The sequence below is a fragment of the Mercenaria mercenaria genome, chromosome 15 (genome assembly GCF_021730395.1).
Source record: "Mercenaria mercenaria strain notata chromosome 15, MADL_Memer_1, whole genome shotgun sequence".
Taxonomy (NCBI): Eukaryota; Metazoa; Mollusca; class Bivalvia; order Venerida; family Veneridae; genus Mercenaria; species Mercenaria mercenaria.
This window is the reverse complement of record NC_069375.1, coordinates 1042271-1055438: the sequence shown is the minus strand read 5'-3', so window position 1 is coordinate 1055438 and position 13168 is coordinate 1042271. Positions and strand designations below refer to the sequence as shown.

The following is a 13168-nucleotide window of genomic DNA, read 5'->3' as shown; positions in this document are numbered from 1 at the left end:
GTTTACACTGCAGATGAAATTCTGCAAAAAATAAAATTCAAACCTCCCACTCCCGCCCCACCCCACCCCCCACCCACGCAGATACAAAGAAAACTAAAAATTCTCGGTAGTCCTACGCTGTACGTTGTCGGTAATGTGGACCCTCGTTTTGATGGTATGTTTTAGACGTCTGCGATAGTCTGTGGCTTTAAGACAGGAATAAGTAAATAATCCTTATGGAATAATAGTGTGTCTCTGTTGTAATGGGGGAACAGAATGTCAAAATAAGAGTGACTTAATACTGCAAATATTAAAATGACAGGTAAGGAAATGAAAGTTTTAATAATAAAAGTATGACTGTAGGTTAGGGACCTGATACGATAAAAAAAATACCGCGCAGGAGGTTCCTGGAAATACCCTTAATTGGCATTCCAAGAGTGTGAGTTTGTGTGTGTGTGTGTGTGTGTGTGTGTCTCATTTAGTAGCAGTATAAGATACATATTTATAATTGTCATTACTATCATCATATGATAATATCTGTGGCTGGAGTGTTCTGCCAAGGCCAAGATATCGCGGGAATGTCACGTAATTACCATGCTTATCACGCTAAAATTTGTCTAGAAGTGTCAGTTGTCGCCTTACGAAAAGAATGTGCTTGGGGTCGACCGGAACTGAGTAAGAATTGTTCATTTTTCTTCCGCTTTCAAATGGATAAGTTTTCAAATGTTCAAACAACGAAAACGTTTCAACTATTGATTAACGGCCTAGTACTTCATGCGACTTCTTTAAAGCCCCATAGACCATAACAACCTTATGATAGTAACCGTTCTCCGCCCACTCTATCCGCAAATGAAATTGAAAACTGCTTCAAATCTATGGACTGTTTCACACTAATAGTTTCTAAAGCTGAGAAGCGCCACAAAATGAAACCACAGTGGATGCAGATAATTTGGGATAAGACGAAAATAAAAGTGACACCAAGTTTCGGCAGAGTTGGTTTAAAGATATTATGGAAATTTCAAGTAGTTCTTAGATTGTGTTTATCTGTAGAGCATTTTTCCTGTTATTCTTGAAATTCTTTGACATATTGTATGCTTGGAATTTGAATTGCATAGTCGGATTTATATACAGAAGTGATAACATTAAAAAGTTATATTATGCACCACCACCTCAAGTTAGGATCAAATATTTTAGCTGGTTTTCCATTTCATGTGTTTGACAGAAATTATTTTGTCATCGAAATCATAAACCTTTCCTTTGATTCGGCACTGACACTATCTATCAAGAAAATGTAAGTTACAGACATTTAAATTGGTTGTTGGTGTTTTTGCAGCTATTTTATATGAGATAAAGTATGATTATGCATTCTGTCAGGCATAATCAAAGTGGAAAGCGTAGCATTTACTGTAGTCACTGAACACGAAACGGGTGGTTTGTTTCGAATTTTTAAACACAATTGCAAATTGTTATCACGTATTTTTGGTAAATTACCACTTATCATCATATTGTGTGAAAATTGAGTCTGAAAAAAAAAACAGTACTCGCTTATTGCAAAATCTATAGTAATTCATGTAGAATGTAGGCATTGATTAATATGCCGGCTGACGCTATAGTATACATATCAATGTATTTCATTTGGATGGCTAAAACAGATTTCATCATATCAGAAACAGGTTTCAAATACGTACTATGTCAATATGTACAAGGCTAAGTCCTTTTACTCTCTATGTTTATCTGTCGCTTTCACATATATAGTTTTCAAAAACTATAATGGAATGAAAATGATAAAAGGTAAGTTGACTAAATACTTTCAAACTGTTGCAGCCTTCAAGTTGTGTTTGTATTATTATACACCTGTAATTTGTTATTGATACTTAGCCTTTCATAAAGAGTTCTAACAGTTCTAAGGCTATGCTAGATTAAGGCATTTTGTTCAAAACAAAACAGAAAAAAAATATTTAAAAAGCATTTATGTCAATATTTAATGTCAACATATATAGTGAAATCACTGACACCTATTACTTTAGACGATAAGCGCAAATAATTAAAATAAAGAATCCGTGTTAGCAATAAAGCTTGATTCAACCAAATGTTACCAATAAAGCTAGGCAAAGTTAGGAGTTTCTAAAAGATATCGTCAAATTAAGGAATGAACTTGTTTATTTCTTCTTCTATAAGATGAGAACTTTCGTTATTGGAAAATGTTATAATAAATAATGAATAATAGTTTATATCTATTTCTTGTAATATGGTTTTTTGTACATGGGCGGGCCTTTGTTATCTGCATGCCTTGCAAATATCATATCAATTTTAATTTACAAACCTTCACAATTTTATCAGGCAAATATCTCTGAAAATTGTCTGAAAGCAATATTTCTTTCTTCGTAGCTATCCACCTGGATACTGAAAACCAGTATTTTGGGAATATTTACTTGGATGTATACGAGTTAAATAACTAGAAAGGAAAATCAAATATACATCGTTAATATAAAAGATATTATCTCCTTTTTTAAAATTTGGGTTTATTTGACGTTGCAAAACAGTTATTTATGACGCAGACTCAAGTAAGAAAAATGACCTGTTGATGTTAGACGAGGTGTAAGACAAGGTGCCCGATATCGTAGGAAGCCTGGTAAAATTGAAGTGATTCTCCAAGTTCGATTCAATTAATGAATGATGTTTCATCTTACGGCGCAGTAGGTTTAAAAATATACGTAGTTATGACAAGACCAAAAGTCGGTAACAATGAACATGAGCTCAAGGTTATTTTGTGGTAGTAGGCGGATCTTCGTAAACAAATATTATCAAAGCCTAAAACTGACTGCTCTTACTTTCGAACTAAATAAAACACATAAGAAACAAACTAAGGGACACCGATATCATATACAAATAAAAATAGCACATCCTGCGGTATACACAGTTACAAAAGCACGGACACTTCCTTAACTATAGCTTATCCGACACGGTTCGCTCTGCTAACTATAGCCTTTAACGATGATTGACATTGCAGTAATTAAACACCTTTGGTCAGAGTTTTCCTTTTGCATCCAGTGAAATGTAAATATTGCAAAAACTTGGAATATTTGACACTCATTTACCTTTACATATGCCAACTGGTGTAAACACTTTAAGATATCGTCTATGAACGTTGACACTTGTTCACAACATTTTTTAAGTCATCTTATATGTTGTACTGAACCAATATCAGAGACGATTAGGTACATATGATATATGCTTGACCAAAGGTGAAAATGATTCGAAAACTATGTATGACGTGTTGCGACATAACCTGTATAAGAGAAGTTACCTTCTTCTAACAAAATAGCACGACATGTACCAAATTGTACAACAGGTAATTTGTGACTTTTTCCGTAATAATTTTCATAATTCCATACAGAACAATTCAAATATAACGGTCAATGCTGGCTCAATTCTTTGACAGGGTTTAGTGGCCATTCAAGTTTGTGTGAGAGTTCATTCCCTCCAAGTCACTGCCAAATTACAGTTTATTAAATTGCCATTCAGAACATTTGCCCAAATTTTTGTTCGATCTTGCTAGCCATGAAAAAGAAGTGATTCCATTGATGATGGTTCGTGTGCGCTTTTAACATTCGCTATAATAATTAAACGTTACGTGGTATTTCTACGGTACAAACATTACTTACAAGCTAGAGAAATTATTATTATTATTTTAATGCACCTTTAAAATGGACACAAATACCAACTCTTTGCCGAAGACTTATAAGCACTCTTCTGAGACACAACAAATGTAGAAAATTGTAAGTTTTGTTAATTTGATATTTTTGCTAAATCGTTTCTGATAGTCTTCGACCACTTGTAATCACGCTAGTTGTTGAGAAATATAGCCACATATACCAAATTATTCCTTGATCTCAGACAAAAACAATATATATGTATCTCTTCCGGGGACCGCGACTGGGTCCGGAAATGACGTCATCAACATGGCGGCCGATTACGAAAATAATACTGCTAAATACTAAAAAAATCAGTAAAATTGCTTATAATATCGAATATCATGTCATTAAACAAGTCAATGGGATATTTGAAATATCTATATTTACACTTTTCTCAGGAAACAATATATTCAATTAATTTTAACTATTTCATTTGTACCCCATCCGCTTAATTTACAATGCATTTTTACATGTCGCTTCTACCACTTAATATTAACTATTTTCGACTATTCTTATGGTGTTGAACTTGAAATAAGTTAATTTCCGAAAGTTACAAGAAATATAACATACAATAAGGGAATATATGTTACCAATATCTGATTTAATAAGTACCTAGGAGGAAAGGAATTTGAAATGCAGTACAAATCAATTTCGGCGCAAAAAATAGTTGTCTGTGCTATTAGTATAAGATTATGTGCAAATTACATGCATAGTTTGCAAGTTCATTTTGATTAGATTTAAGCATGATCAAGACGATTATGCCAGTAGAAGTTTAACAGATGTTTTTAATAAATCAAAGTGTTAAATTCATGATAGTCCTCTTAATTACTCTTAATTACTGGTTAATTATATTCATTAAGACTTGACATCAACACTGAAAGTGTTCTACTTCATTCGTCTTCAGCTCCGCGATAACAAAGCTATCTACAAACTGTATTATTTATTACCCCTGCATTTAAATAGTGAGTTTAATATTTCGCAATTACGTTCAGCTAATATTATGCCATGAATCAGACTTGGATATATTCTGCTTATACATATATAAAATTTCTAAGGTGTGGAGTGCGGATGGTTCCCCGACACACACACACCTATGACGGGGATAATAAAAGTATAAAAAATAAATAAAAATAAAACTTTAGGTCTATTGATCTTTGGACAATCATGTTACTCTCAGTACAGGGGTACTCGAGGGCGAATTTCTAAAAAAGGTCGTGTTTGGAACGCAAATAAAGGGGTAAAAATAGACAATCTACGGGAATTACCCCAATTAATTCCTGTAGTTTCACAGAGTCACCAAAATACATGCAAAGTTTCAACAGTTTCAGGTCAAGGGGTCAATCTCAATAACGTACAATAGTTATCTCAGACAATCCCTATACTTGCAGAGACTCGTCAGGGTGGAAGTAAAGAATCAGCTGTGCCTTCTACCAACAACATTATAAATATTGTACATGTACAATGTGAACCCCACTCTCTAGTTAAAAGTCAGACTTCTATTCAAGTATGTAGTATTACACAAGATCAGTAAAAACCAAAGCACTCTCCTTTTGTGACTATATTATTTCAAATAAATTTGATATAGTTGCTGTTACCAAAATTTGGCTTGGCAGTGCTTTAGATGAAATATGATAAATTGAACTTGTTCCAGATGGCTACATGATCAAGCACGTTCCCCTTTGTAACGGCAGCCGTGGCGGTTGCGTAGCAATAAAACATAGAACTTCTAAAGATGTGCGCTTTCTTGCATCAACACGAGACATAGATTTATAAACTCTCAAATACATGGACTGCAATTTGAGCAGAATACATTTTGCGTCTAGTTGTCGTTTATAGACCACCACTATCCCGGGGAATAGGACTTAAAATATGATACTTTTTTGAGAATGAATGGCCCAATTTCCTATCTAGATTTGGAACAACTGACAAACAAATCATCATTGTAGGAGATTAACTTTCATTTTGACATTCCGACTGACAGACACACAGCAAAGTACTTTGGATGCACACGGAATGAGACAGCATTTTAATGAAGCCACTAACCTCGGTGGACACATTCTGGATGACATCGTGTCAAACATTGAAGTCACTGATAAAGGTATGTCTGTCAACAGCGGTAAGGTCGCCCGCAATCATTTTTCAGTGACTTTCAAAGCAAAGGCTGCAAGACCTCCACCAGTGAAAAAAAACTGTTTCCTTTTGAAAACTTAGGGAAATTGATGTCGACTCATTCAAAGGGGATCTTTAGAACTCAGAGTCCTTGGAAGCAATCAAGCAAATTACAGATGCTGGTGAGTTAGTTAACACATACACACAAGAACTTAAATCAATTATTGATAATCATGCATCATTGTGCACAAAAACCATTATTCAAAGACCAACCTGTCCCTGGTATACACAAGAACTTCATGATGCTAAACATTAAAGGCGCAAGTTTGAACAGAAATGGCGCAAATCATGACTGGCAATAGACCGACAGCTTTGCAGAGAACAATGTCCAACAGTTAATAGGTCAATAAAAAGGTAAAAATACATTTCTACTCGAATAAGATAGAATCTTGCGAAAAGAATCTTTTAGGTGCTACAAACGACATTACTTTACCAAAAAGCTGCATCTTCCAAACAACTCGCACAAAACTTAAGTGACTTTTTCATAAACAAAATAGACAAAATACGGGTATACATAGCATCTTGCTTTGACGCCTAAACACAAGCACCGACGGAGGACGGTCTAAACACTTTTACCCCAACCACACCAGAAGAAGTAAAGAATATTATTCAGCATCTCCATGTAAGTTGTGTGGATTAGACCCAATACCAACTTGGCGTTTAAAAACATGCCTTGACGAGCTCCTTACAGCTTTGACAAAAAGTATCAACACATCATTGGAAACCGCGTATGTTCCAAATGAATTCAAAAATTCTCACGTTAGATCTCTTTAAAAAAAAAAACAGACCTTGATTCCAATGAACAAAAGACCTATAGGCCTGTATCAAATACATCTTTTGTCCCAGAAGTACAGGAAAAAGTAGTAGATAAACACATTGAGTGCCACCTGACTTCGAAGAACCAATATGAACAGCACCAGTCTGCTTACAGAAAGCATTACTCGACAGAAACTGCACTTCTCAATATTCAAAATGACAATCTTCTTCAAGCCCTGGATCAAAACGAAATCATGCTTTGGTAATGATTGACTTATCAGCTGCATTTGATTTTATCGAGTATGAAACGTTGCTTATACGCTTGGAATAGTACTTCGGGATCATTGGCAAACCACTACAGTTGATGACTTCTTATCTGAATGAACACGACAAAACAGTCTTGTAAATGGCGAACTGTCTACTTCAGTTCACATAAAATACAGGATCTGTCTTAGTACCGAAAATCTACATTTTGTACACAAAACCCGTTGGTTCAATCTGCAGAAGCCATGCACGGAATCACCATTTTTATGCCGATGACTCACTACTATACTTGTCATTTAAGCCAAAACATATTTCCTACCAACATGAAGACCTATTTCGAATTGAAATCTGTCTCGACGACATAGTCTCCTGGATGCATCAGAACATGCTGAAGCTCAATACTAACAAAACTGAGGTCACTTTGTTTCACACAAATCACACGAATGCACCCGAAGATATCTGCGTGAAATAAGAAACCTATCAGATTAAGTCATCAATTTGTGCGAAGAAACTCGGTGCTAGAATAAATTCAAACCGTCATGTGCACAACTTCGGCAAAAAGGCTACATTAGGCAGTACATCACAGCTGATGCGACCAAGTCACGTGTGAACTCTCTGGTTACATCGAAAGAAGACTCGCTGCTGTATCCAATCTCCAAAGATACACTGCAAAAACTTCAATGTGTACAAAACACAGCGGCCCGCATCATAACAAAGACTCCACGATACGATCACATCACGCCGGTCTTGAAGGAGTTGCATTGGCTTAATGTTCAGCACCGAATTAAGTTCAATTCATACAAAGCCATGCACAATGAATCTCCCAAATGCATTGCCGATATGCTAGATATGTACAAGCCTCGTAGAGACTTACGGTCGGCCAATGGCCCGGTGGTTTTGGTTGTACCGAGGAGTCGAACAGTAAAGTATGGTGACATGAAGCTCCGAAGTTTTGAAATGCCCTTCCAACAAGCATCAGAGAATCAAACTCAATGACCGCATTTACAAATAAAAGAGATTTTCATATTGACATTTGTACTTAAATGATACTGATATTACCTTGTACTTATACTAACATGTAAGACCTAAAATCCCTATAACATTAAGTGGGATATGTTTTACAAAGTACCCCTTTTTCAGTTTTTCAAAATTGCAGAAATGCTTAAACAGTGGTTGAGGATAATGCCCTATAAAATATAAACGAGTTCGGTGGCCTATGTTTTGATCTGCTCTTGTTTGTCCTGGAAACTAATGTTCTTCAAGCTCACAGATTAGAAAAAAGTATTGGTTAAAAAAAAAAAACTCGCTCGTAGAAGTTAAGAAAGACAGAAAAACAATAACCTAGTATTCTATTTCTCATGCAGTCAATGGATTATGTGTATAACGTAAACTTCATTGATAAAAAAAGTTTTTCGATATTGATTTATTATATTTATTTTTCGATACTTTTACTTATTTGTACATTCCTACGCCTTGATTCAGTTACACACGATTTCTTACAATAAAACATTATCATTTTTCCTCATGCTTTGCCTTCTGTGTATTGTAAGTCATAAGTGCTTACAGGACATTTGTGAAGAGAACATAATTATATGATGCTAAAATCCAAATAAATTGTGTCCGCAGAATGCACTGTTAGTAGCTTAGATAGTATTTAGTCTGTGCCACATTATGATCACTTTTTCTTCGACTGTTTAGAAACGACTTATGGAGCACATATTGACATATAGAGTAGTAGGCAGAATAAGTGTTTTGTTTAAGAAATGTCCAAATTTACAAAGTATGCAAATTAAGGATTAAGGGTAGTCGGCAAGATAAAATAGTTACACAGGTTGTTAATAGCAGGATACAGGATCTACACTATCTCAAAAATCCATATTCGCTCTCTACTGACACGAATTCTTCGACAGCGTATATCGCGTATCCTGTCATCAACTAGCAGTGTAACTAATAATATTGCTACACTGACATTTCAAAGTTTCTCTAGCATTCATGCATGCGAGTACTAGCTTTACTTTAATGTTCATGTAGGTAAATGTACACGTTATTTTATTCGCTTTTAGCTTGATTTGATTAAAGATCTTGGATTACATGATGACTCCGTCTGATTTAATAATAGGCCCGGAGTTACGACTCCTGATTGACCCCTGAAAAATCACAAATTTCTGAACTTTTACATTGCAAACAAAGTTGACATTTTGCATTCGAATTTAACCACACTTACACAGAACATTTATCACAATAAGATCTGGATTTCTTTCGGAAACCGGCCAGATAGAATAATGGGTTCATAAATTACTGTCCCTGATAAGAACAAAATTAGTATTTTGGCCCTTTCAGCCATAAAGAGGTTGAATGTCTATCCTGGTGATCTCTATGCCAAGTCTGAAACTAGGTCACAGGGTCAAGCCAAAAGAAAAGCTGGTTAACCATATATGTGAATATGCTCTTGTAGAGTGAGTTAATGACTTAAGAAGACGATGATGATGCCATAGAGACCGCATATATGAGATTTTGTAAGAAGTTTTCTTGCTAATCCCTAGGCCAAGGCTTTAACTGAGTCATATGGGTCAAAAACCATATTTATGGTCCTATCTCTATGAAACTTGGTAAGAATATTTATCCTGGAGATTTGCCAAGTTCCAAACTAGGTCATATAGAGTTAAGAACTAGGTTACCTAGTTAAATCAAATGAAAAGCCTGTTAACACTCTTTGGGCCACACTTTTGACCCAATATTCACGAAACATAGTTTCTGATAATCAATAGGTCAAGATTGAAACTGAGTGATATGGGTAAAAACTAGGCCACCCTGAATAAAAACAAAACATTTTTTGCCTGCTTTGGTTCTGCTTTGAAAGCAGCTTTATGTTAGCCATTCTCAAAATACACGGGCAGGCGGCGTTTTACTACATTTAGTAATTTATAAACTGTTATGAAACAGGGAATTGTCCAAGTTTAAAGGGACTATTATATTATTGTTATATTATGCTCTATCTAGATCGCGTGTCTAGTATTCAGCCCGTGTATAGCTTGACACTTTCCTTTCTTTTTTTGACATTTTCTGAGCACAAGTAGAAAACTCCATGACAGAAATTTCTTAGAGAGCTTTCTTTGGTATTTTGTTTCATCACGCTCTTAAAATTGTTCCCATGTTGAACTGCTTTCTGCAATGCACTGCGTAAGAGCATATTTGGTTATTCAGGTTTTTATAGGTATTTTATACACGAGCATGTTATGTTTTACATATTGTGGTACTTATGTTAAGGATTTATCTGACGGGAAAACATTCACTAACAATGTCCTCGAACATGGGAACAAAATGGGAATAAAATTAGGGTTTGCGCGCAATAATCTGACCAAAGCTCCAATTTTGTGTTCTTTGCTGCCTACCTGTCTGCGCCACACTAATTTTTTGTCCTTGTTGACTATTTCTTATACATAACACGTTACTCTGGATGTGTGCATTAGGATAAGGTTATTCCTCCTTGTCCAATCTTAAGGAAGTTCTGAACGTTTGATAAACCGGAAGTGATGGCGTAATGTCATTTATCCGGAAAACGTAGAATAAAGCCTGGATTCGGCGTACAGAAATGAAAATCATTTTATAAATTAATCGAAACCTGAGAGTAAATTGATGACGATGGCACTGTGGCTATATTTCTAATGTCAAACTATGATATTTTAACATATGAAACGTTAACAAATTCAAAATAATGTCTTAAAATTAGCGTGAAATGTCCGGTACACTTTAACCATGATCAAATATCTCAAAAATAAGCACACGAACCTATACATTTGATTTCACTAAATTATGGGTAATGTGTTATTTTACAACTGTGAGAAGTTTCATCAGAATCTACATTGTAGAAAAAATTATATTCGCAAAAGTATTATGAAATTGATGATTTTATTATTGATTCCCATTATAAAATATTGCTTGAGATCCAAAGTTTTCAAATCAACCTAGCAAAAAATGAAGCACACGACCCATTCATTTTTATATCATTCTAGGTATATTCTGAAGTTTTCAAAAATCAGAGTTTAATCAAATCTTACATTGTAGAAAAATTTTTCGATCCAAACGTGCAGAACTACCTTAACACGAGCACACATGTTTCATTAGCATGCACACATTTGTTCATCAAAATTCCCTAATATCTGATTTTAATAATTCCTTACTGATTTTGTGACGCTTTCAGACCAGACGATTTAATAAGGAAGTATTTTGCCTTCCGTGCCTTAAGCTTTGACAGAGATGTCTTTAGTCTTTTCATAAAAATTGCAAATTTAATCAAAAGTGCAACAACATTTTGATTGTCATATCTATTTCCTGCAAAACTGAAACTCATACATTCGTATTTTCAGCTAGCATTTAGTTGCCTGTACTTTGAAAAAGCTGAATTTTTCCCTTTCAGGATATTCAAGTATCGGATTGAGGTATCTTTTTTTCTCCGCACAGTTTTAATTATTATTTTAGTAACTGCCAGTTTTAGAATTATATCGTAACGAATCATTCATTGATTTCTACTCAATTTTACCTTAGTTCTTGAAAATATCTTACATATTTATGTGTCTTCATTAATATAAGTAACATATGCCATATGAGATGAAATCATTTTAAACAATTAGGCAATGATTGCCCTTTCATTAACTTATATAATTCTAATTCAAAGTTACACCCAGTCATTTCTCACGACTCCTGTCGATTTTGAATTTGAACATAATTTTATCAAAGTACATTTAACAAATAAATAAAATAAGGTTTTAGATTTATTGTATATCTAGTGAAAATACTGTAGTAAGCTATATTCAAAAATATCATAAATATTCATTTGCAGATGTTATCTGTTTCAAATATAAAAAGGCAGTTCAAAACATATTTTAGTCAAACAAAATCATTTAGAGTTTGATACTTTTCGTCAGTTGTAGCTTTATACAGCAAAAATCAAGATGTCAACTTGCTCGAAACTGGAAAGATTAAAATTATCGATAATTAACAAATAAGGGATGAATTACTGGAAACCGCTAGTAAATTAGGAAAACAAATAAGTTCGTACTAGTTGCGCATTCTTAGTTTTCAATTTAATAAGATTTGCTAGCTCAAACATTGTCATTTTAAATATTTCAGATGGTGTCTAACAAGAAAATAAAGTTCGACAGAAAGTATCGATTCTTAACAATATTGAATAGTTAACCGACAATTTAATTCTCGTTAATATGTTTGATATTACTAACGGACCGGTTCGAAATAAGCAAAATATTTTTGCAACGTATTCTAAATGTCCTTAATTTAGACTATACCATCTTACCAAGTACAAATTGATGACTTCAGACCATTAAAGAAATCTATAAGAAGATTTTATGGAAGCAAAGAAGGCAACCAAGATACATTTTTGCTCATGCATTTTCAGCGATTTTTACTTGAATTGACCATCCATATTCAATCTAATTAAGTCCGATAGTTCCAATATTATAATTATCATTATATTTTACAATCGAAACAGGTCATTAATTAAAACGCAGCGCCAGTGCCAAACGCATGCGTAACGTCCATATAGGCTGTGGAGCTGTATATTTTATTCATGTTCTACAGATAACAACAGCGAATTGGCTCAAATAAGTTCAACCGTTGCTTTTATATTGAGGAATAAATGATGCTTTCTTGTGTTTATTCACGTGTAAAAACTTTGTGAAATGGCGAACATCTTGAATAAAGCAAACGGTCTATAAGTGTAATGTGTGACAGTGTTTACACTAGTCCCGATCAGTTACACTATTCTCTTAAATTGAGCAGATACAAATCACCGTTACTGGCTACCAGAAAAAAATCATATACTGTAAAATAATTTTATTTCGTGGGCATGAAATTTCGTGGGTTTGGTCAAAACGGTAATTTCATGGAGATATGAATTCGTGGATTTCGATTTTTGAACATAAAATGAATGAGAATTTTACTTGTGCGTTGGGATTAAATTTCGTGAATTGACTCAACCACGAAATCCACGAAAATTAGCCCTACGAACATTAATGATTTCACAGTACTCGTAATTTTAAATAAATGTTCTTCAGTCAGGGTTTTTCAGTTTTAAATAAAAAAGAGAATGAAAACAAGCTTACTAAAATCGAAATTATGACCAAAAGGAACTCACACTCACACTTGTTATTTCTTTTATTAAAATAACTTTAATAACTGCATTTCTTGTTAAATGTCATTTTACTGTTTAAAGGCATCAATAAAACAGTTAATGTATGAGTTTTCTTCAAATTAGGAACTTCTTAACTAGACAAATCAAATTGGTTACT

At 34.2% G+C, this 13168-nt stretch overlaps 1 protein-coding gene across 1 annotated transcript in view; it reads left to right on the top strand.

Annotated features, from left to right (window-relative positions):
- Positions 1 to 1637: 1637 nt before the first annotated feature.
- The window catches only part of LOC123544995 (carbohydrate sulfotransferase 3-like), a 92852-nt gene continuing 81321 nt past the window's right edge, over positions 1638 to 13168 (top strand). The window contains exon 1 of the mRNA XM_045331203.2: positions 1638 to 1770. Coding sequence (XP_045187138.1) covers positions 1677 to 1770 — 94 coding nt within the window. The 5' untranslated portion in view covers positions 1638 to 1676. The remainder of the gene's footprint in view (positions 1771 to 13168) is intronic.